We start from the raw sequence: 25,478 nt of genomic DNA, 5'->3' as shown, positions 1-25,478 counted from the left end.
TTAATTTGGGGATAAGTGCTCGTAGAATGAAAAGACAAAACAAAGCATAAAAAATTATTGAGCTTGTCTGGGGAGAATAAGGCAACTAAATCCATCTTATAAAGATAAGGTAGAGGAGTAGCAGATGGCAGATTTACACTCTTATGCCGATTCTGAGAATAGCCTCAAAAAGGGTCTGGTGATGAAACTGTTTTTATGTTACAGTAATTAACAGAATGCATTTGCTGCGAAAAAAGAATCCAGGGACACAGAAAGGGGTACAATTAAACATTCTCTTTACTGGGGCCTTGCTCCGAAATGGCACACGCGATAAATCTGGTTTCTGCACAGTGCCCATCGGTGCTGCTAATGAGAAGACCCACAGCCACATTGTACACTTTTATTTGGATTTAGATCAACAATACAGATAAGATACTTTGGTCAAACACAAGAACAGGTTGCTGTGCCACTCTTTCCTGGCTGCAATAAACATTGTAATGTGGAAAAAAATGCTGGTTCTCCTGGAACACCGAATGCGAATCTTGGATTGGCACACACAGCTAATAAATACATCGTATGCACTTAGTACTTTAAAACAGAATTGCACATGCAAGATGTAACCAGGCTACTGATCATCTTCACCATTGTCCCCATACTTTTTTTATGTCTATGCTCTTTGCTTGCATATTTCACAGCCAGAAAGACTGTAATTTGCTGCTCTACTCAGTATGTCAGTGGTTAGACTGGTGGATGTGACACATTTAGAGAAGGTTACATTGAAGTCCTTCCTGCCACATTTGGCCCCTTCTCTACAGAACAAATTGCCATAGAATGCACCATAGGCAGCGATGGCGGCACACCCAAGTGAGGGATGCCTACAAGCCCACGAGGAGAGGTTCTTACCAAGCAAAGGTATAGCAGAGGGACTGGCGTAAATGCAGTTCTTACAACATCAAGAGTCAATACTACAACCACACAAATAATGACATATCAATAATATATTGTACAAGCTTATACAGCAACACATGTTGATTTGCAACATTGTACAGTTTAAATCTAAAGTGCACAGCCTCAATCTGAGGTGACAAAACAGTACTATCAATATAATAAAGGCAACACAATTACAGACACTATTTCCTCTTACTTCATGTCCTCATGATATTACGTTGAATTAATAATTTATTTTAGATTAAATTAAAACCACATCGCACACTGCACTTTTTATTTTCTCTTCAAGTATGTTAGAGCCAGCAAAACAATACTGCTTTACAAACACAAGTTGGCCATGTAGGCAAAGTTAAAACCAAAACTTTTGTAGGGTTATAAATAGACAGACCTGAGCCCCGCAATTCCTACTGACACTTCCAGCTGTTGAAGGGGAAAAGGGGATAAACATCAGCTGCCTTCTCAGAGTCACTGCTAATGGTGAGGAATGGGGCAGCAATGAGTTCTGCAAGAGTCATGCCCATGGCTTCTAAGGCTGCTGAGGCTCTGCATGGGCTGTTCCAGGCAGATGCGGCCTAAGCTCATTCATTTACTGCCACTTAAAAAGTTGTAGCAAAGGACATAGTCCAGTACTGGGAGAACCTTTGACAATGCAGTTTGTTACTCAACCTCAAACAACCTCAAACAACCTCCAACACTGCCATCTGGACTATGGTCATGCTTAGTTTAGGCCTTGTCCTGCAGACCTGTACATCCGTAAGAAGCCTTTCCCCTCTTAATGAAACTTTCTTTAGAAAGCATTCCAGGCAATTCATATTTTGTACAGTTTTGTACTGCTCAGAGCAGAAATGGTTATGATGTAAGCACTTATTCAGACATGTGACTTTTTGGATAGGCTTTTTTTACCACAGGACAAAGAAACCATCCAAATACAACCTTATTTCAGTCTTGGTTAGATTAATTGTGCGTCTGGTTAGTTAGGCCAAGTGGGAAACATAATTAGGAATAATAGCATCCTATTGTTGTACTGTAATTGATGTTATTAAGTGGTTTAAGAGCTGCAGTACTCTTGAGGTTTTTCAGTAATCAACCCTGGAGACCTACAATCCATGTGACATGGAGAAATGAGGTACGGGTACCTCTTCAGAATGTATGTGGGCTTATGATTTAAAATAGGCAGTAATAAATACTTGAGGCACCTCATCAAAAGAAAAAGAATGCTAGTTAATTTTCAGCTTCTGTCCTTGCAGTTTTATAACCCATATAAAACAAAAATATATATTTTACAAAATAGGGTTTTTATATATATGTATATATATATATATATATTTCCTTTTGTAAAACTATACCTATTTAAATACATTTGAAATACTGCTATAGGTAAATTAGAAATTCTGTTCTAATACTATGAAAAAGGCTTCCACTTTTAAACAAACGACTTGTATACTCTGTTTCTGACTACCCTCTCCCTATTCCCTTAATTTGATTTTGTCACCATTTTGGGCAAATTTGGCATCATTAGGTCTGATTGCTTTTAATTTAAAGTAGTCCCCGTGTTAAAATTTGGGATAAAATTTTAAACATCTTCTGTTCTTCCTCATTTGTTTCAATGCAGCTTTTTGTGAAGCTAATTATTATCGAGGTATTCTAAAACTCAGGAAAGGACTTTAAAGGAGCCATGTTTTTTTTGATTTTAAACTGTACTCTACTCCAACGCCACAATATAGAAATAGATTTACTTTGGAACAAACTACAAATACATTCGCACAGTTTGTGACAACTTAATTGTCTGCTTAGACGCCCAGGAACAGCCTTTCACAGCCGGTTATTATAAATCTTGTCCCAGGCGCTCTATTTCATCAATCAGGAAATCAATGTCCTGATGAGTTGCTGCTGGGTTTGAGATGACCATCCGGAAGAAGTTCACTTTGTCTCCCAGAGGCTGATAGCTCACCATGGTCGTCCCATATTCCATCATCCTTGCTTTTATCACTGGTGCCACCTGCAGTGTTGTTCAACAAGAAGCAGGGGATGATGATGATGATTACTATTATTATAACTAAAAAGCAGAGTTGGTTTTTTTTTTCGTTTTTTTTGTTTTTGTTTTTTTTGTAAGGATGAAGAGATGTAAGAAGCTGTTAAGGTGAACATCAGTCCAATATTGATAAAGCAGTTAACCTCCATTAAGGAATTAAATGGCTAAGGAATAAATGGATCACTTGAAATACAGTGGGTTTATCCAGTTTCTTTGTCCTGCTCTTTAAATCACTGGGGAATTTCCTCCCTACTTTCTCAGTTTTGCTCACAGGCAATTAGCACACGGTAACTGGTTTTTGCGGTGCTCAAAACAAGTTGCATTTGTTTTCCATCTTCTTTTTGTATGGCAAAGTGCATACATATTGCTGCATCTGTGGGGCTCACTCCCACTGTTGTTTACATTAACCTCATTGAACAGGGTTCCAGTAAGAACTCCAGAGAAGAGGCCAGCTCAAGAATACTGAACTTGGAGGCCAAAGTGCCAGACTAATCTGCAGCAAGATGAATATGGAAGTGTCTTCTGCCAGAATACTGCCAGCTGACCAGACCCTATGCCCTGAAGATCATTTCTGGGCCTGCCTGCCTGTAAGGTCTTTGCTGCTCAGTGCATGACACTCTGGGGATGCTGCTTACCTTCATGAGGCGGCTCATCCTTTCTTCGTTGTCTTCCATGCTGCGCAAGCTGGGAGGTATATACCAGAAGCAGACGTTTGTGTGCTGAGGCTAAGCACAGAATAACAGTGGTTTACACTGTAAGAAATGCTCACAATATCTCAATTGCAATTAAACTCACGCCTTCTCCCCCTCTCATGCATCATATTGTGACAGCAATGAATGGTTTTCATTACCGTGGTCCACTGAGAGTCATCACTGTTATTAATGCAGAAAGGATAATTTTAGGCAATTTATTTCTAGGATGTCAGTTGCAGAAATACATCACCCAGCTGTGCAAATATATTTACCCCCTCCTGAGAAGCATCTAGATTTTATAGGTGCTGTCCCCCCAGGCAGCTGAAGGGAACACATGGATAAGGCAAGAGACTATCAGAGATAATTTAGAGGTGAGGACTGTGTCATTTATTGTTATTACATGACAGCATAATGCAGAATCCAGTCCTGTAAACACCAGTCACAGGTGGTAGATGAAATAGTCTATATTTTTGTATATATAATAAAATGTATTACTGCTCTGTTTGATTCCACTAGCTTCGTATTCATATGCATGCATAACAGCATCTTAGCTAGTTTAAGTTAATGTGGGAGTACTAAGTGAAAAGGCAGAATCAGCTGACATTTTGTATATTTTTGCAGTCTCCTAGCAGTAGCTTTCCTTGCTGTGTTCCTCTATGCTGAACATGTGAGCTACAGCAATTCTGACTGCTGTCAGTATCTCTACCAATCATGAGACTCAATGGACCAAATTCAGTGATGATGTACAAGGTGTGGGAAATAAACTGCATAGCAACATGTGTAAAGAAACACGGTGTCACTGCTGCCACATGAGCCCAAGCAGCACCAGCCCTGCGTTGTGCTGCAACCAGCATTCCTAACAGACCCTGGAATTACAAAACAACAACTGCTTTTTACTGTTTGAAAGCTGGTTCTGACTGCGCGTGTTCTGCTTTATCCTGAGATGTCACTGTTTAGGTTCAGTGGGGTGACATTGTACAAACTGCTGAGTTATGCCTCGTCCCTGGGTTCTTTAAGGAAGAAGGTTATCAGCACAACAACAGGTTTTGATACAAGGGCACTGAGCGCTATCATGTGCTGTAGGTTTGACCTATCGGTAGTGTCCTGGTATTTACATTAAGTTCAGGTGACCAACTGGGAAAAAAGCAGTTATAGTACGTACCTTTCCATCAAACACCATTTGATACCCTTCTCTGTTCTTTATTTTGTTGTATAGGTATTCCGCAAGTTCCAAGCACTTATCAATTTGTGCTTCAAATCCTGTGGTTCCCTTTAGAGAAAAGGGGAAAAAAAGAGTGACTGTTCTGTGACCAGACACAGCAAAAGGCCCATGCAGCACTCACTAGAGTGCTCACCATGGGTCACCTCTCTGATGTCAGTGTGGGACAGATTAAGGATGCAGTTCTGTCAAGTGAAGGATGCTCTCCTGTGTGCAGCTCATGCAGGTCTTGCTACCGGCTCCCCTATTGCTAGCTCTGCAACAGTTCTCAGCAAAACACTGGTAACATCAATGATGAGGGGGCTCTCAGTGGTGGATTTTGCAGAGTTGCCTGGGCTGGCACAAAACTGCATCTCCACAGGAAGATACTGAGTTCCATACATGGGGTGTTTCAGGCCATTTGCAGAAGAGGGGTCTTTAATCTTCAAAAGGTGATGAGATAGCCTTTTTCCAATACTACATATATTTTTTAATTAAACACAAAAACGTGCTTTCTGGGACAAGTCTGATGTCTGTGGAAATGCACATTTTGTTCAAATACTGCCCCGCTTCCCTGGTGTTTTCACTGCTTTTATTCTAATTGACAACTCATCAAGTCAGAAGCCATGTCTGTAAGACCCCCACAAATCCTGCTTTTTCTTCTCAGGCAGAAGTCCTAATCATCTGCCTGTGACATCATGATTGTTCCTGTAGTCACCAGCTGAGATGCCACAAATGAAGGATCCAGCTTGAAAAAGGAGGAAGGGGAACCAACAGCTGGAATAGATAAACCACTTAGGAAATACACATCCTATTTTGCAACATTAGTATTACAAGTGAGGTGTGAGAGGAGAAAAAGTACAAGGCATATTGAAAATATGGGGTTTAAAAGAAAAAATGTCTCAGTATTGGAGAGGTATCCTTCCTAAATCTAATCTGGCAGTGCAGAACTGACTTAAAAGCCCGTGTCATTATCCCTCTATGTACACAGATTTTGAAAACCGAGTAGAGCTAGCACAGCCCCAGGAGAAAGGCCTAGAGCTAAAGAGAGATTTGGCTACAACTGCCTGCAGCCTGTTAGTGCAGCAGTTACTGCAGCCACAGCAGTCTGCATCCTCCTCTCCAGAACCCCACATATCCAGCCATACTGCATGTCTGTCTCTGAATTGTTTGGAGAGTTTTAATGAAGCACACGAGGATCTTTTAAGGCTTTCTGGAAATGAAAACAGTGATGTTGTCTCCTCTGAAAAAACCTAGGGCAACTTCACATAATAAGATTGAGTAAATACAGGAAAGAGCTTATTTAGCAACATTGTACAAGTACAGACAAATTAATCATTAGATCTGGTGATTACATAGAGAACAGATTTTGATGAATTTTCCCCAACGCCTCCAAAAGGTGACTACATATCTCATTTGTAGAACGAAACTACATATTCCAGTCTCAATTTGCCATGCTTAATTTCTGAATGTCTTTAAAATAAAACATCTTTTTACTTCCAGAAATGGACATAACAACATTCTTAGATGTATGATTTATGCTGTTAGACTCCTACAGTTACACAAAGCAAATGCTATGCAAAGCCATGGAGTTCAAGTTTCAAAATCACGTGCTCTTCTTTGAAGCTGAATTGTGTAAAGTATAAAAAAGAGAAAACAATAATATTCTTTCTTTCGTGTTATATATGGAAAATTCAGGTCAGGTATTTTCTAGCATGATGATTGCAGAAGAGAAACTAGTATCTGGTGTGCATTATTTTACTGCAAACAAGAATACTGCAGGAAGTCCTACCTTTGCCCTCCACATCAGCCAAAGCTTGAAGACATCAACGTGCCGCCCACATTGCAAAGCCTTGTCCCCAGTGTCATAAGACAGGTCGTAGTGCTTGTCTTGTTGAAAGAGGTAGGACGCGTGCATCTGGTTGCAGCTCTGCATCAGTCCCTTATAGAAACCGAGACACATAAATGTCATTCTGGCACTCTACAGTTTAGAGGGTTGTGTTGGGTACGGGGCTGCACAGCAGAAAATACAAGCACCCAAATTCAGCATAATATGTGTCCAAGGGCAAGAGAAAGACTGAAAGAGAAAAGGGATACCAAACTTGATTGCTCAGTGGCCTAACTCCTTCTCGTCTCACTCAGTGCCCAGGACATGGCCTGGCAATGTGTAAGCCACTCCCAGAGGGAACCAAGGGTTTTTTTAAATGAACTCTGGACTCTATAATTCTTAGCATCATTATGCACAAGCTCATTTTTGGATCTCACTTTTTGCTCCTTGTCGTGGTTCCTCTACATCCTTTCCTTGCAAGGCATTTGATGGAAATGCCTAGCTGACTCAGATCAAGCCAATTTCATGTCTAATGTAAAGATTTTCACACCACTTTTCTAATCATTGCTTGGTTTCTAAAATTCTGCTTGTCATTGGTTTTTTCCTTTTTTAGAGGCGTTGTTCTTATCCCAAAAATCTGCAGTCCTCAGATTGGATGCTTAAATGGCAAGGAAATCCTTGAAAAAGAGCATATGGACTTTAAAGAGCCAGCTAGAGTTGTTTCTGGGGTGGTAGACACTGTTCAGAGAGCCAGCTCTGTGGGAGGGCCAGCAGCCAACAAGGTGTAGAACCTGGCCCACAAAAGCATAAGATTTCTTTTTAGCTTCTCAAGTGGAACGCAGAAAGTCATGTTCTGGTTCTTGTGCAGTCCTCAACCAAGTTTAAGATAAACCTTGTGGCTGTTGCTAGAAGTGCAATTTCCAGCCCAGTACGACTCAAAACTTTGCTGTTTATCATTAAGTCTAAGCTTTACATATAACTCAAAACTGAGATAGTAAAATGCAGGGGGAGATGGGGAGAAATTGGCTTTCTCTAATCTGAGCCATCTGTTCTCACCAGAGGTAAGGATGGTACTGACTTCAACCAGGTGGGATTTGTCTCAGAGGACTGACCCAGAGGGCAAATGAAAGCCAGCTTCTCTCTTCTTACGCACAACCGCTTTGTTGTACAATCTGTCGTACAGCTGTTAGCAAAACAGCAACCAGCTTTTTGATAGCTGATCTACTAAGTAGTGGTTGCATAGCAGCTGTCCCACGAACTGATGGTTATATGAAAATTATAGGCTTGAAGGGTAATTCAAGTTCTAGTACTACTTCTTGCAAGTGAACTTAGTCCTCCCTTTTTATTTTCCATGTGCCTCAGAGTGGATATATGGATTAGAGCTGGATTGAAATATCTATCATAAAAGTCCAGGAAGTGTAATGAAGTCCCAATTATGGATGAAATATCATACTGCATTCATACCACAGCATTCACCCTAAGAGGATGGGATTTTGCCTACAGCTATGTTTTACACCACACAGAAACCAGCAGGGTTACACAGCTATGCACCTACAACTTCACTATAGGCATTCTGAATGCAAAGCCACAACACTGTAAAGATATTGCCATTAATTAGATCTATCTTTTCTGGTAGAAGGCTGCTTTAATTCCCTTTTACACTCATAGCCCTCAGCCTTTGAGTAGAGAGCTGTTTCTCAGTTTCTTTTATAATTCTCATCCCATTAGCAATTATTAGCTATGACACATGTATGAAGAAAACATCCAGGACTGTCAGAAGCAAAATGTCAGACAGAGCCAGAGCAGCAAGGATTTTGGGACGTACCTCTTCCCTCACTAGCAGGGCTGAACACTGCAGTGGGACTCCCATCATCTTGTGAGGGTTCCAGGTCACCGAGTTGGCCCTGTGACAGAAAACCACGTGAAGGTCAGACACAGCAGTGAAACCATGGAGACATTTAGTAATGGTCAGAATGATAATGAACGAGGAACAAAGCTTACCTTCTTTTGTTTGAGGAAGCAAAGCTGAAAGTAATCTCGGCTGAGAGTAAGAAAGCAATGCCTTCCTCAGAGACCCAGCTCTGGATTGTTTTCGGATGGCCATTTTGGCAACTTATCACAGGACAACTGCTCTATCCACTACACTTAATTAGTATTAATCCTGCTGGAGAGTCATCTATCCTCTGTGAACACAGGGTAAACTTCTCAAGAACACTCACTTGACTGATGAACTTTCTAAAGGCAAAAGGTCTTCAGAGCAAATACGCAGACAGGGAGCTGGCAAAGTAGCAGATTCCCTCCCACCGATTTCAGTATCAGTAAGATTCTAGTAACTGATTCACACAGGTATTTTTGGTATTTTTGAAAATTTCTTTACATATTTCTGGGTACCTCCAAGTCTCTGACTAGCTTGGAAAACCTAGCCAGAAGTAACTTTTATCATTGTGTTGGTAATTTTCACAGCTCCTTTCATTTCAGTTGGATAATTCACACTGGAGAATTGAGTACAAGATTACCACAGCAATAAACACAGAAATAATTTAGCCTTCTACAGGGGAGCCCAAGCTTGACTCCTCTCAGGACATATGCTCTGCAAAAAAAGCAGTCAGCCCAGGTCTTGTGAAGAAACAGGATGCTGTCACAGTACAGACCAGAGCAGAGACATTTGGGTCTGTGACAAGTGCTGAAAGGCCGACTGCCCAGTAACAACGCTTATTGTTTTAATTTTGTGTTATGCTTGACTGTCTATTTGCTAATTACTATTATTACATATGATGACTGGCTGATAGATGTATGCATTTGCATCCTACTTGGCAAGCTGACAAGGATGCACAGAGCACATAATAATGATAATGATTTTGTGTAGTGCAGTGATTTGAGTTTTGATGGTGTACACTGCTATAAATGAGTCAACTGGCCATGTAAGCACTTAAAGGATTCAGGATGCACTTGCAGGTAATGTTTGTATGAACAGAAGTAAGCATGTGAGAATGCGGCAGTATTTTCCTTCACAGATTTGGAGACTGTGTTACAGGTTTATGCTTGTCCTTATCATTTCCTACCAAACTGCTCTCCTTCAAAGCAAGCAACTCCAAGATGCACAGGGACATTGTGCAACACTTCTGTGCCTTCTTCTCTGCTGTTTAAATAGGACTTCATAAGTGCTTGATGCAAAAACTGTACGCAATAGTCTTCCAGAGGCAACATCTGGCCACTTGGCTTCATGAATACTTGGCAGCTTTTAATCAGAGTCAGCCATCTGATTACAACATCAGAGCTAATGATTCTGAACGTGCACTCAGGTCCATGAATTTCCTTTGATATGGTACTTTTTCATTTTTATCTGTGTCTATGCTGAATCAGGCAAACATCCTTCAAGACATCTCTAAATAACAATAGAGGTATAGATTTTCTTAGAAGGATTATTTACTGACAACAGCCAGATGTAAATTATCTGCCTAAAACATTCAATTTACCCTAGGGTCATTTATTTCCCCAGATTTATCCCAACTGCATCCAGAAAAATATAATAATTATCCAAAATAATTTTCATTTGTTTTTCAACAGTTTTTCTGGGCTTGAGCCATCAGTATATGCTTGAAGAAACTGCTGACTGCAAGAAACAGCAAAGGAAAGCTGTGTGGATCCACGGATGTTTTTCTAAAGCATCTCACACTCCCCAAAATAACTGCGCATCAAGCACCTTTGTGATTTTTTTTACTATGGATCATAGAGAGAAAAAAAAGCAGAAAAGTCTTCCTTTGGAGATTCCAAATGGATGACATGAGAGATTCAAGGCTGGCAGAATTTGGGCCACAGCCATCATTAAAACCAGACCAGGGTGCTCTCACTGGCCAGCCGCAGCTCTGGGAAGGATGCCCAGACTGAGCAGAGCATTTATCCAGCTGCAGGCATGATTTTCTCATGTAGCTCTCACCACTGTCCAGGCCCTGGGAGTGGGGCACCAGGCTGCATGTCCTGATGGTGGTCAGACTTATCTGCTCCAGACACATGCCTCCTCCAGGTGCTCTTCAAAATGTGCCATGCAGAGCCTAGAGGCGATGGTAAGGATGGCTTTGCAGCACCTCTGTGTTCAACATGTGTTTTTTTTCTGGACTGCCTGTTACCAGAAGGATGGGAATACTTGGAGCAAGAGTCCTTCATTCAATGGTCCCTTTTTGCAATCACAAAATTGTTTGAGTTGAAGTGGACCTTCAAAGGTCATCTAGTCCAACTCCCCTGCAATGAACAGGGACATTTTGTTCCTTCTTGTTCCTTCCTCTCCCATGAAACACAAGTAACAGCTCCAGTTCTATTCAGGTCTATAACACACCATGAAATGGAATTGTCCACAGAAATTGGACCTGTTAAGTCTTCTCTACAAGCACCCACATTTGAAATCTGAATAAACTGAAGTGCAGGGGAACTGGACTGGAAACGACAAGCTTCATTAGTTCCCCACTTGGCACACAAAGATGGCACTTACCAAGCACTGGAGAAATTCTGGACCTAAAGCATCCTGCCTGGAAAATTCTTCGATGTGGGCTCAACCTGAACTTCTAATTCCCAAAGAATTTTGACAGCAATTTGTGTGTGGAAAACACCTTTTTCCCAAACTCTATCCTTGCAGATAACCATTCAGATTTTTCTAATGCACTGGGTATTTGGATGTATGTCCTTTTAAAGGACAATATATAGATCTGGAGTACTAGAGGCAGTCTTAACTAAAGTATACCAAATTCATAGAACCGCTGTCTGCTTTCCAAATTTTGCATGTGAGATAGATACATGATAATAGGAATAGGTTGAAGAAATCATCTGTAATTTTAATCAACAATCTGATTTAGAGATAAAAAAAAGGCAGGAGGGGGTATGATTTAATCAGCTTTGGAAGATATACAAATGTGAGCAGGACTCCAAGTACCCAGCATACTGTCTCTAGTAAGTGGCCTAAATAGAAGCCCAGAAGAATATAAAACAGGGCATGCATATGAGTACTTCCTCAAAATACTCCTCAAGCCTTATGTCACTTTGTGGCTCCCTGAAATCCTGAATGGTTTTTGTTCGTCTTCTCCTCAAGTCAGCTAAATATTAGCATTCTTAACATGGCAAGGAGATACACAGCACAACTAAAAGTTTCTGGGCAAGTTTCTGTGAGTTTAAGTGCAGTCTTTTCAGATGCCAAGCTACATTGCTATCAGCTGTGTGTACATATAATGTTGATGAGCTCAGGACTGCAAATGCATATATCCAGATGTCATTAGCATGGTTGGGAGGTAGCATTCCTTCTAGAAGTGATGGAGCAGTGGCTGGTGACTGCCCTAACACTGTCCCAGCTGCAGGTGCACCCATCCACCTTTTATACTAAGATCTCAGCAGGCAAACCCTCCAACATTCATGACAGAGAAATACAACTGCTAATTCATTTTGGACAGAGAATCAGAGGATGCTGCAGAAACCACTTTGGACCCAAGAATGCATGTTGAAAGGAATAAAAATGCAGACAAGAAATGTCTGCTGCTTGCACTACAAAGCACAGTGCTACGACACTGTAATAGAGCAGTGCTGCTTCAACTGGAAGAGCAGTCTGCATAATTCCTTCCCTCTGCATCCCAGAGATAGCAGGGCCTGATTTTTATTTGTGTTTTCAGATACTGCTATGGTAATCACAAGTGTGCTAAAATGCATTTAATAAATGTGTTTAATTAGCGCTAATAAATCATACCTTTCAACACCATTTAGCTTCCATTTGTGCTTCCTTGACATCAGCAGCCCGCCACCCCACGCTCCCTACAAGGCAAGATACATTATCTTAATGAGAGCACACCTCTGCATTTCTCCAGAATGACATCTGTGAGCAGACCTGCCTGCCTTCCCCCATTTGCTTTTGCTTACAGAGATCTAGGACAGGTAGATATTTTGTGTGGCTGAGCAGTAGTTGAAGGCAAACATGAATTCTTAAATTGGAATGATTTGGGCTGACAAAGTAACCAAAAGCATGACAGTCAGCCCTATGTAAATTCAACTACCAAGCTTTCTTGGAAAAAAAGATTTTGCAAAAATGACATAAGATCCATTCCAGGGCTGAAAGATGATCCTTCAGAAAGATTTACTGCCAAGAACCCAGATAAAGCCGAGCAAAGCAGCCAATCTGATAAATCTCTTTAGCATCTGGATTAATCTGCTGGGCAATTTGGGGTGCTTACTCCAGAAAAAAATGTAGACTTCTTATGTATTTATTTTGCAGCTGCTGCAGAAACGGAGCCAATGCACATTATGGTTCTTATGGATTTCTTGGACTAGTGATATTTAAAGATAAAGCTGAAGGCCCAAAGCTCTCTAAATAGGTCATCCATCTCAACTATGCCATTTACTATGAGTACTGCACAGTCACAGCTCCTGTTATGCCCTCTTGACCCGAGCCTGTCAGAGGACTGGGAAGTCACCACTTGGACAACAAACTTAATTACAGAAACCAAATACGATGGTTTTGTAAAAAAAATAAAACATTCACACTTACGTGCCTTGGAATCTACCCCCCTCACCTACCCCCCCAAGGTGATACTTACATCCACATGCATCCAGATTTTGTATTTCTTGCAGATGTCTGCAATAGCTATGAGTGGGTCAAATGCCCCATACACTGTTGTTCCAGCTGTGGCACTCACTAGAAAAGGAACAAATCCCTACAAGAAAGCACAGAGGCATTTGACAGAGTCACACAGCAGCAGTCCTAACTCCTCCTGAGAGCTGGCATTGCTCTGATGGCTGCCTGCACAATGAGCCCAGAAGTGGCTCCTAGAGGACACAGTCGCTATATCACAGGGTTTTTTGTTAACTTAGATACTAGTGATATGACAGTTTCTACCTTAAGGTGGCAGCAAACTTCCAAACCAGTCTACTCCATTTATTTAAGATGCAGGAGACAGGCAAGGGCTCAAAGGAACAATTCTTCTCCCTTTCACCTACCCAAAACAACAGAGTCTGCTCTATGTAACATCATGTAAAGCAAATCTTATCTGCAAGGCACCTCGGTGTCCAAGGACCATTTCTTGGACTCCTGTCGCTAAATGCTGTACATCACCAAGGAGCACACAGTCACCTGGATTTTGCACTGCGAAGCCTTGAGCATGAAGGAACTTGCACTAGTGTTTTGTTTTCAATTCATTTTCTGTTAATACTCAGAGCAGTAAAGGTACAGGGTGCCTATATTTATCTGTCGAACTGGGGCTCAAACAATCAGAAGTGTATGAACTCCATTTTGCAAAAGGAAATGCAGTGTCAGGAGATCTGGGTGGAGCTTTATTGCCAAACCAACTAGCCATATCGGTATGGTGTTTTTTCACTTTTGTTTTTGTTTTGTTGGGGCAAGCAGAAATGCAAGTAAGCTTAATAATAACTTACTTTTTGTTTGGCCTCAAGAATTCTTCTTTCAAGGTCTGATGGAATCATTTTCCCTCTGGGAAAAAGAGAGTTATATTACAAATCTGGTATTGACATCATCTTTTGCTGTTACTTCTTCACTTAATGGTAAACCCAAAAAGGAACAAAGCAACATTTTTGCCCACAGCTTATGAGGCAGATAGACTCTGTCCATTAACCTACATTTTCAGTCTGCTTACTTTTTCAACTGATCTGCATCAACACGGTGATGGCAACAGAGACACTCACATCACCTCCCATTAAACACTAAGGCAGCTCCACTGAGCCCCCCCCCCAATCCTGTTGGAGGTTGCAGCCCTGGGAACTGCTCCTGGTCCCAAGCAAGGAGCTCAGCCCAGGCTCCCAAGATGCTCCCTGGGTGCCAAACCCCTCTCAGCAGGTACAAAAAATGCTGGCTGCAAATGCTGGCTGAGCTGCATGGCCCCAGCACTGCGACAGCTCCAGTGTAAGCAGCACTCTCCTTGTTCTGGTCCCAGGGATGGGCTCATTTCAGGGTGACTGCTCAGTTACTGGTGCATTACATGTTCATATTTGCTTGAAGCAAGATGTGAGACAAAGCAACCAGTCCAGACTCAGATGCACTGCCAAGCACTCTGCATTGGCTGCATGCCGTATTTGGAACACATTAAAATGAACCATTTGCCTGAGACTCAGACTCAGTGGTAAAAGGCTTGAAGGCCAATTTAAAAATCCCGTAAATGAACTAGATGCAAGGTAAAACAGAGCTGATACTGAACACTGAGGTTGCATTTCTTTGCTTTAGCCACAAGCAAGACTAGCTAAGAGTTACCATGCATAATGGTAACACAAATGTGGGGTGACAGCTCCCCACATTAGAGGAATAAATTAATCAATGAGCCTAAGTGCTGCCCATTTACATTTATATATACATAAAATTACATATATGTATATATACTTTGAAGGACTTCCTAGTTCTTAGTATAGACAGACATACCTTTCCTTTCAGTACAGGGATAATTTGTACTTCTTCTTGTTATTAAAAAATAAGAGCAACTTCTACTAAAGCTCAAAATAGCACTTTGAGGAAAACAAAACCATGATTTTTAGATTCACTTTTGAAAAAAAAAAAAACAAACACAAAGCAACTTTTTTTTCCATGATATTTCCTGATACGGATGCAAATAAAACAAAATATCAGTTTTTAGTAATAAGATCCTGTTAAGCATGACAAGTTTCAATCCTTACACACCTCACAAGTCAGTGACTGGTTCAGAAGAAATGGGTTTGGATTGCTCAGATTTTTTTTGAAAAATCTTTCCTTCATTTTACTCATTCAAAACAATGAAAGAGTAATTGAAACTAGGAAAGTTCTAGTCTAAAAATTAGTCCTGATTTTGTCACAGACATTCAAAACATATGAAGTATTCTACTCATTCTGGGTTTCCCCTAATTACCTGTAATACAGAAAAAGCAGAAGTTGTCTTATTTTCACAAACCATTTCTGGGACTGTTAGAGGAGTAAAGAAGAAAAAGTATGCCAAAGGAAGGCTCTGAATTCCTCCTCTAAACTGAGTTTAGACATTGGTCTTTAATAGTTTCTCTTTTATTGAAGATGTGCACAGATTCAAGCACAAAGATGGGCAGGTTCCTTTATCTGTACCCAGAGAGGTGATCAGCCAGCCCCTGGTCACACTGATTACGTGCACAAACTCACGGCCAGGTGAGTGCAATGTCCAAGCAATGTCAAACTTTACTAAGCAGCACGCAGTAGATTGGCTTTGAGTACAATCCAGCACAACACCTTGCTCCGTACTCAGCAAACAGCCAACAACATTGCACAGCACTTTGTGTTGCCACCTGAGCAAAGATGACCCGAAAGCCTTAAAATACATTACAAAATAATTAAATTCTTCATTACTAAGGTACCTAAAAATACATCTTTACACAAAGCTCATCAAATAACATGGCAGGGTGGTTACATGAGATTTCCTAGGCAAAACCAGAGGCAGAAGGAGGATGGCAGAAGAAACTCAGTAGCAGAAGAGCACTGCGGACAGAGACTGCTGGTGCCAAAGCATTCTCATAGTAAACACATCTGTGTATAGTCTTCACAGTTATCATATCAAAGTGGAATGTTTTGACTGCAAACCTGCATTTAATGTGCTACTGCTACCAACAGTGAGGGAGTAGACAAGGCAATGAAAATGTACAGTTGTTCATGTCCCAGGCTGGACATTTTGTGCATGCTTTCCTGGTTGAAATTCACCACAAATTCCCATGATACAGCAAAACCAGACAGACTTGGTGGAAGTGGATCAGGGTGGGGAGGAAAGGAGCCAAGCACGCCAAGAAGCATGCTTGGTTAGGCTGAAGAAGTTGAAAAGATCTTATGGTACTCCTTCACACTCCTACAAGTCTACATATTCACCAGCCCATGTCAATCACCAACAGCTTGTTCTGTGCCTGCAGGATCTACTGGGGTTTGCTGAGAATTGCAGTAATCTCACTGTGTATTTCAGGGTGGGCTGGATAAGTACTGTAGTCTTCACAGAAAAAAAAATCAAGTGGAATTTGCACAAGAAGAAAAGCAAACCATGACATCATTGATGCAAGTCTGTCTTTAGCGAGTAGAAACAATCATGTTTATTCTGATGCATGTTGGATGTTGCCATTAATTCCTCGTCAAGGTGTGTTCAGTTTTTTGTCAATAAAGAGATACTAAGCCCACAAATCAACCTGCAGGCATTGTGATTGGCACTGTAAGTTGCTTAGTTTGGTGTTCTACTTTTATAGAGGCAGCAAAAAATTTGCATTGCAGGAAAACTTTCCATTTAAGCTAGAGTCATAAACACTTCAATACCGTTTAACAATGGTATTTGGACTCACTGCAAGAGAATATTTTACTGAAAATCTTCTCAGTAGAATGGATGAGGATTTTTTATTTTACATTTGTCCCACAGAACACATGCTTTTCTAGCAAACTGCAAATCCTCATCAAGTTCATTTTTGTTAACGTTTCTTTGCTTTCACAAAATGGGTTTTGGTAACCTTTTAGTTGGGTGAGTTCAGACTTCACCTACCACCAGTTTTGTGGTGCCTGCAGAACTGCATGCAGCCTGCTGTGCTACTCCTTTCCACGGCTCATCCCCTTGTTGACCCATGCTGCCTATGGTTCTGGAAATACCGTTCACAGAACTGACTGCACATCTCACTGCAAGGGGCACGTTCCCACGATGGGAAATGCCATCCAGCCACAAAGTAATACAAGTACATTAGCAAATCCTCCTCAATATTTCAGTCCTTTAAAGTGCTCATTTCAGCTAATTTCAGTGTACCAAAATGCAAGTGCATCTTCCTTAAGAAAGCGCCTTTTTGGTTTCTCACCAGAATGTACAAATATATGTAAAGATTGTTAGTTCACCTTTTTGTTTCACTTCAGGAAGAGATGAAAAAGAAATATGAAAAATCCTTGAGGAAGAGAACTTCAAGATTTTTTTTCAGCTCCAAAAAATGATTCATTAAGAAACTACAACTACAGTGGGATAAATCACTGCAAGGCTGACTGAAGATGATAGCTCTATGAGTTATACTGTTGACTATATCCTACATGCTCTCTCCATATTAAGCACTTGGTGATGCTCTTCTATGTACCAACAGAAGGAATGGCATTTGGCATCTTTACTTACCTTTCATCGCATCTAATCAGAATCACACTATCTGTACCAATACCCAAGGCTGCAGCTCCTTTTTTCACAGAAAAGTGACTCTGAAAAAAACAAGTTTTGTTATTATTTATTGCTTTTACTACTATTTCCTATCCAACTTAATGAAACACTACACTCTTGCAAGCCCTTCCGCAAGACGTTCCATATAGGCAGTAATTCTAGTCTTAGGCTTTGAAAACTGATCACTGTAATTTCAGGCTTCGTATCAGGTCACCACAGTTTATTAGAGAAACAGCAATCACTAGATTTACTTCTGGAATATTAAATACACAGTTGTGGCTGGTGATGGACCCAAATTCCGTCCTAGATGCACGCCTGCACTGCCTTTTCTCATACATACTGAGCAACAAATTTGATTCAGCAAAACAAAAACTTATCCAGAGAGAATTCATTTAGTTTGTGGCACCAAGAGTGATGCGCTTCTGCTATGTAACTTCTGGCCAAATAACAGACTGAGAGAAATTGAGAGAGAGAGCCTAATTGTGATCTCATGCCAGTGAAAGTTAGTTAGCTAGTTATAACTCCCATTAATAGACAGAACTATTGTAGTTTAAAATCAGGTCTGGGCTATTATATTGCTAAATCTATTACCTAATCTGTATGGTAAAACATCGAAGTTATATATGAGAGAGCAAGTCAGCCTAATATTCTCTTCCTCATCTTAACTCCTGTTAGTTCATAATTCTAATTCAAATCCTAATGATTAAGATCATGAAATAGCTTTATGTCAGATTTTATCACTAAGAATCAGATTTTTTATTAAATGAAATCCAACTGTAACAATACTGTCCAAAGAAATTCTTTACGTACACCACAGCAGTGTTAGCTCAGGAGATAACACCTAAAAATAAATAATAAAAATCAATGAGGACATCTAGTAAGGTTTTTTAGGTGCCCAAAAGTTAAAGAAAGGAAGACACAGCCCATCCTCCTGCCAGTGCAGGAGTGGAGAAGCAGGTCACAAAGCAAAGGAGTAATCATCACGGCTGTATCAACTGAATACTTGGCTTCAACAGTACTGCAATCATCGGAGTGATGTATGGGAAGAGTTGAATGTGATGTTATGTGTAAGCATCACCTACAGACCTTAAAGTCATTGGGACCACACAGAGTGCTTAAAAGCCCCATATAACAATGAGCACCTTGAGAGAAATGAATGTCAAATGTACAACAGCTTTAAGACAGAGAGGAAGAAGAGCTGAACTGTAATGCGTGCCTTGAACTTAATATGTAAAAAAAACAACTGTGCTTTAAAAACAACTCAGGGGTAATTTTCATTAATAGTCCTGACTACTCTGCTTAAGGTTGCTCTATATTCTATACTACTTAAAACAGATTTACTACTGTCATTTCCTTTTTTTCTAATAGAAAATAGAACTATCCCAAGTGCCTTTAAAAGGAAATACAGATTGGAACAGTTTACTACGAGGAAGAAAATTAAGCCCATGTGCTCAAAGGCATCCACTGGAAAAAAGCCAAGCTCAGCTGCCTCACTGAAAAGTCTCATGGCACTGTTAACACAGCACTGGGAATAAAATGAATATATTGCTGATATCTCAGATGCCTGAAAGCTTTTTACATGCTGAAGGGAATTCAGCAGTTAGGAACCAAAGTACGGGGAAGAAAATACAGAAGGTAATACAATTTCTAAGCAAACTTTGAACATGAAATTGCTCAATCTGCGTATGCAGGAGCAGACATACCATTGCTGTCACATTTTTGCGTATCACGGAAACATCAGCCGAATCACAACCACCTGAATGGCTCTGAAAGAGCCAGAATGAGACTAATTAGTTTCATTCTGCAAAAAAATACAGTTGAGCAGCAAAAAAAAAAAAAAACCACCCATTTCTAATGATGATGATTATTAAACTCTGTTTTAGAATTTCTGATACAATTCTGACAAATGGCTGTCTGCATAACCACAGGCAGAAATATAAGAACATACAGATCTAACAGAAGGCTGCATATGCAGAAACAGCCCTGGTTAAACAGAACTGCTGATGGATTCAGCTGGGCTAACAGTGGGAAGGACATCAAATCAAAAAAAAGTAACCCTTTTTGAGAACGTGAGGGCTGCAGCCTGTAGTGTATCACACTGGCTGTGTAGGAGCCAGTTGAAGTCCTGTGGTGGGAGACTGAGGGTCAAAAGGGGAGGACAGGATGGCCTACCTCATGCCAGCCCTGAATCAAAAACCAGGCTGGGAGAAGTCAGCAGGACCGCAGTTCCATCTCTGTCTTCTGCTTGCCAGAGACAGAAGGACACATGGGTGTGAGCGGGCTGTCACACACCCCAACCCCTTCTTCTGCATGCACCTATGCACCTGGAAGACTATGCACACACACACACACACACACACACACACACACACTCAGAAGAGAACTTCAATTTCTGCCTGGGAAGAAATACAGCTGAAATTCAGTGGTGAATGAGGAGGAGGTTTTACTCAACATTAGTGACAAAAGTGTATTAATAGTCAGGGGAAGAAAAAAAAAAAAAAGGTGTCTGAGCCAGTGGAATCATCCCTGTCTGAAATTTCAACTGTTGTTGGGCATAAGCCTGATAGTCATTTTTCCATAGTGAGCACTGTAACATCAAAACACACTGCAAATTTATTACAGGCACAGTAACGCAATAAGCCTGATGGAAAAAGGAAAAATTGGTGCTGCTCAAAATGCTTTTATTTTCAAAAGCATGCCATTCTTGTCTTGAATGAATGGTGCTTTAGCATGCAGATGCTTCTATTTTTACAGCTTGCTAAATTATTCGCTCATCATCTGGCACGGCTGAAGCTGTTAGAAGAGCCATCCTCGTGCCACGGGCCCAGAGGCCACAGCTGGTTTTTCAGATTGCAGCTTCTCCCTGCTCACATAAATTCAGAGTGACGTGAACTCCCAGACGCTGAGCAAGCCGAGCCACCAGCAGCCAGTAGGTCCCTGAAGGCTGCAGGTTGGGTTGCTGCAACTCTGGTACCCTGCAGATCTGGACGCTCAGACTCACCCCACCAGCAGAGCAGGCAAACATGTTTTCCTCTCCACCTCCCTTACACATGAAACAATGCGAGATCCCTCCTTATTCCAACCATCTCAGAACGTGAGTCTGGTAACTGCCTGGGCTTCCTCAACAGTGGGGAAGAAAAGAGTACATCTGCAGCACCCCCAAGGCTTGGGCACCCGTTTCAGTTAGGACAAATTATCTTCTGCAGATTTCTCTTTTGATTGGCTATAAAAAGTGCGCAGACTAACTCAGAATGTCTGTTTACACTTTTGGTGATTAAAATGAAGCAGTGCGAATCCCATCTCTAAAGTCCAATTGTAAGCTATAGCTTTTCTTTCAGTTATTTACAAAAAAATTATGCTGTGCCCCATCACATTTTAAATACACCATAACAACAGATGGTTGCTATTGTTTACTTCAGCTACTGCTACTCCATTTTCCAATTATTTGTCAATGGCAGGAAAGAAATTAACATTATTAATGTTTCTGCATAGCATACCCATATTCTGATCTTCAGCATTTTTGAAAGATGCAATAGTGTTTGGATGCAGTGCTCAGGGAGAGTTGTTAGAATTGGGGTAGTATGGTTAGGTTGTGGACTCAATGATCTTTAAGGTCTTTTCCAACCTGAGTAATTCTATGATTCTAAGACTCACAACCTTTTTTCTCTTCCTGTGCTGACAGTTTTATAGCACTGTCTGAGGAGGAGAAGTGTTGCTCTGAGCTCACAAAGATTCTGTGGCAGTGCGGAAGTCCCAAGATACTGACCAGAGGAAGGATTAGACCTAATGATAAATGTCTTCCCTGGAAGAGGCTCCTCTTTAGCACTACTCTTCTGGAAGGTGATTTTACTTTTAGTTGAATAGAAAATTCAACTTAAATTAAGTTGCTCTTCCTGTAATACCAACTTTTCCACTGTCTCACTCTGGCTTCGAATACCACAAAGCAAAACTTTTATGGTTACCAAGCATTACACACTGCAAAGGAAGAAAGTTTGGCTCCACGAGTTTGAATTTTAGTTTCCTCAGGAAGAAACAAAATTACCACTCACTCCGTAACTTACAGCTGCAGAATTTGATGCCACCAAATGGAGAACAGGTCCTCCAGGCTTCTCTACCTTTCCCTGAAAACCTTACCACAAGGCCACTCCTTGCTAGATGTCCCTCCAGGTACATCTGGCCATCCCCAAGGCTGACACTTTACACCCATGTGGCCAGTGGATCCCCTGACTCGCTTCAGAGGCAGCCTCAGGCAGGAGCCATCTCACCCCAAAAACCAAGAGATGGGGGATGCTGGAGGCAGCGAGAGCCCTGCCATGCCCTGCTGGCTTTCTGACGGGGTGAAGAGGTTCCCTTCACATTGAGCAAACTGATTGGCTTGCTGGGTCTTCTATTATTTCTTCTCTCAAACTACAATGAGAGCTGTGCTGTCACCCCCCTGTGAGCGCCTGCCAAGAGGTTCCTCCTTATGGGCTGCTGTGGGTGGACAATGAGGAAAGCTGATGAGGACAAGCAGCCCTGCTGATCTGGAGAACACACGAGATGAAGAAATCACTGCATCTTTCCAATTACGTCCAACTTTTTATCATTCTCTGAATTGAGGACTGAACCCATCCAGTCTTCTATGGAAAAGCTGTGATTCTTGCAAGCTATTTACACATGATAAAACAAAAAGGCCAAATACTGTTCTGTAACTTGAACCTAGCTTGTTCTCTGCACCTAAGCTCTTCCCCTCCACACCTCTTTCCTTCTCAGACTATGGCTCTTCACACTTTTTACCTTCTGAGGATAATCCCTGCTCCATGCTAAGAGAATGCCAGGTGGAATAGCCAAAGTCACATCAGGGAACGGGTTAAAACACAACAGCACTTGCCTTACAGACAGAAGGATTAATTAAAATATTCTGAGAAGGCAGCTCTCTTTTTCAGGTGCTTTCTCTGCACTGAAAAAGGGATGCACTGAGTTGAACAGTCTTTCAAGCCTAAAGCCAATGCACAGGGATGTAGGAAGAAGCCTTCATCTGAAATTTTTCATTTAACTGCCATCTATCACTTTTACCCATCTGAATCAAGGTCTCCTGTGTCATGAGCAGTCCAGAACAGCTGCCTTGAAGGACATCACACTGCTCCTGCACCAATGCACGTTCAGGGATGACTGATGACAAACTGGTGACTACAGAGGACTAAATTAAGACCTGAATGCAAGAGTGCCTCTGTGAAATTATGCATGAGTCAAGCCTGACCCAATCAGTTATAATGTGCCTTAGTGTCACTGGTGAAACAGAAATGATCAGAAGCAAAGACAGAGATGTCACAGCCCTACTGAACTTGGGGAAGACCTGACAAACATGCATGGGCAGGGCTGGAACAGCCACATAACCCACTTTAGGCTGAATGTAGGTTGTGCATGTCAGGAGTCTAGTGTCTCTCTCTGGTTAGATGAAGAAGATAAACCTCTCCCAAAGGTGATATAAAATATCTAAATTAAGGAACATTTAAGTTCCTAATTTGGATGCTCTGAGTTTCACTCCAGAGATGCTTCTCCTCACTGATCGTACACGAAGTGAAGCTCTCAATTTAGGCACATAACGTACTCCTAAATTAGGAAGGGAATTACTGAGGAGCTGTGAATTACTCCTCCCTTCCCTTCTCCCCTCTGGCAGCTAAACCTATCATGGCCAAATTCGGATCACAGCAATATCAGCAGCAATTGTGGAGTAACTTCACTCATAATAGCAGAAGCTCTAGATTGGTAGAAATGAAAATAGAGTCTGGTCTGTGATGCTGATATTCTTGACAGAGAATTACTAATACTGGAAAATTTGCTTCCAACTGAAAATCTCAAGAAAAAAAAAATCTCAATGTTTCTAATAAAATCCAGTGACTTACAGCTTTGTTTATTACTACACCACACGTGCAGTGTGGGGAAGCAACAGCATTTCATTTACAGCCTGCTTGTTCCACAGCCATTGTTGTAAAACTGCATGCAGCTGTGACAGGGAGAAACGAGAGTCAGACTGAGGAGCCTGGAAGGGAGCAGAAGATCAGTGTGACATGATAAATGAGACAAATGCCATCCTTGTATCTTACTGCCTGTTCAAGTTCTGCATGACATTTCTTAACTAAAAAGGGACTGTGCTTCTGGATCTCTGCAACTCTCTGCTCTCCTGAAGCTTAAAGCCCAATCCCTGTCTGCTGGGCAATTAAGGGTTAAAGGACCCTATCTTTACCTAGTGGGGTTTCTCAGCTTCCCTAGCAGATGTGGTACCACATACACTGCTTGAGGGAGGGACATAATTGGAATTTCAGGATACTTTTAAAATGTAACATTTAAAATGCTATTCTGGGGATTCACTGTGTATTTGACTTTGGAATGTTTAATTTGCTAAGGGAGATGCTTCTTCCTTGGCATGAAAACACAATTATTAAAGCTCATTTCATTATTTTGAGACCGATAGCACAATTAGGTCCACTGTTTAACATCCCATTGCAATGAATACAATGAAATTCTCTAACGATTAATATGATCTGTTATTTTAAATAATCATGCTGAACCTTATTTGCAGTACTTATTAGCTTTGTAACTTCCATATGAATACTGGACCTCTAGCTGTGAAGCTAACTTTGGAGAGCTGCAAAGCGTATACAGAATATTTTTGTCCAATTGCTTTGGGGACAATTATTCTGCAAACTGGAGCCTGCAGTTCTGCATTGCACCCCATCCTTAAAGAGACTGCCTCCCAGCATTTCTGACCAGCTGTTAGGACACTGAGCTCCTCACACTTGTATGAAGCAGCACATGCTTTCTAAGTCAAAAAGGCAGCCAGGAAGATGTGAAGCAGAAAGGATGGCAGCCTGCTGAACCCAGCCATCAGAGTTCTTTCTGGATGAATCAACCTAGCTGGAAAGAAACTCAAAAGGTGACCATGAAGCCTGAAGACAGCTCACAGCCCTTCAGGGTACAACCTCTTTTCCCCTTCCCCTTGTACCACTATAAGCTGCAAGAAGCTTGAAATGGTCCTAAGTCCCAAATAACCCCCACAATACACAAAGAAACACAACTTCTGCATGGCTGTCTGTAAAGCAAAAAGCTGCATTTCCCCAGCACGGACCACTCAACGCCCTCGTGCCCATCTCCTTTCCTCTCAGCCTTCCCCACTCAGTGCACAGCCAGCTCCTGTTGGCACCTGGATGAACCCTGCCGTGCTGAGAGCTATGCTCAGAGGGCAACCCACAGTGAACCCAGTGCCCCACAGCATGCCTGGCTGGACACTGCACTTCAGTGCTACTGTCTTCATGGGCGTTATTACCCTTACTACATGACAGCAGGAGTGGTTCCAGCTAGAAGTACTCTGATTCACAGCGATCTGTTGCCCAGGACACAGCACACAGAAGCCCAGCATAGTGCATCTGCTATTTGATGTGGTCTCTACCATCCATACCGCATTTATAGACTCAAGGCAGAGGAACCAAAAGGGCAGTGTCCATGGAGCCTATTCTCCCTGAGCCTGAGCCACACAGGAGTACACAGCTCATCCCTCCACAGAGTAAGAAGCCAGTCCCCTCCCAGTTCTTCATTACCAGTGAAGGAATAACAGAAATGAAGGCATCTGGCTGCCAATTCTTGTTTAGCTACTTTCCTCATCAGGAATTGTATAATCAATGAACGTACAGAT

The 25,478-nt window shown here is 41.5% G+C and overlaps 1 protein-coding gene across 1 annotated transcript in view; it reads right to left on the bottom strand.

Annotated features, from left to right (window-relative positions):
- Positions 1-2,752: 2,752 nt before the first annotated feature.
- Positions 2,753-25,478, bottom strand: part of GAD2 (glutamate decarboxylase 2) — a 31,742-nt gene continuing 9,016 nt past the window's right edge. The window contains exons 8-16 of the mRNA XM_042817143.1: positions 17,768-17,847; positions 14,082-14,136; positions 13,247-13,363; positions 12,403-12,467; positions 8,503-8,581; positions 6,642-6,791; positions 4,814-4,921; positions 3,595-3,684; positions 2,753-2,926 (exon numbers count right to left, since the gene is read on the bottom strand). Coding sequence (XP_042673077.1) covers positions 2,753-2,926; positions 3,595-3,684; positions 4,814-4,921; positions 6,642-6,791; positions 8,503-8,581; positions 12,403-12,467; positions 13,247-13,363; positions 14,082-14,136; positions 17,768-17,847 — 918 coding nt within the window. The remainder of the gene's footprint in view (positions 2,927-3,594; positions 3,685-4,813; positions 4,922-6,641; positions 6,792-8,502; positions 8,582-12,402; positions 12,468-13,246; positions 13,364-14,081; positions 14,137-17,767; positions 17,848-25,478) is intronic.

Source organism: Centrocercus urophasianus, unplaced genomic scaffold, assembly GCF_019232065.1.
Source record: "Centrocercus urophasianus isolate 14NV4802_14NV808 unplaced genomic scaffold, USGS_Curo_1.0 seq_16, whole genome shotgun sequence".
NCBI classification, from domain to species: domain Eukaryota; kingdom Metazoa; phylum Chordata; class Aves; order Galliformes; family Phasianidae; genus Centrocercus; species Centrocercus urophasianus.
This window is presented reverse-complemented; position numbering and strand designations above follow the sequence as displayed.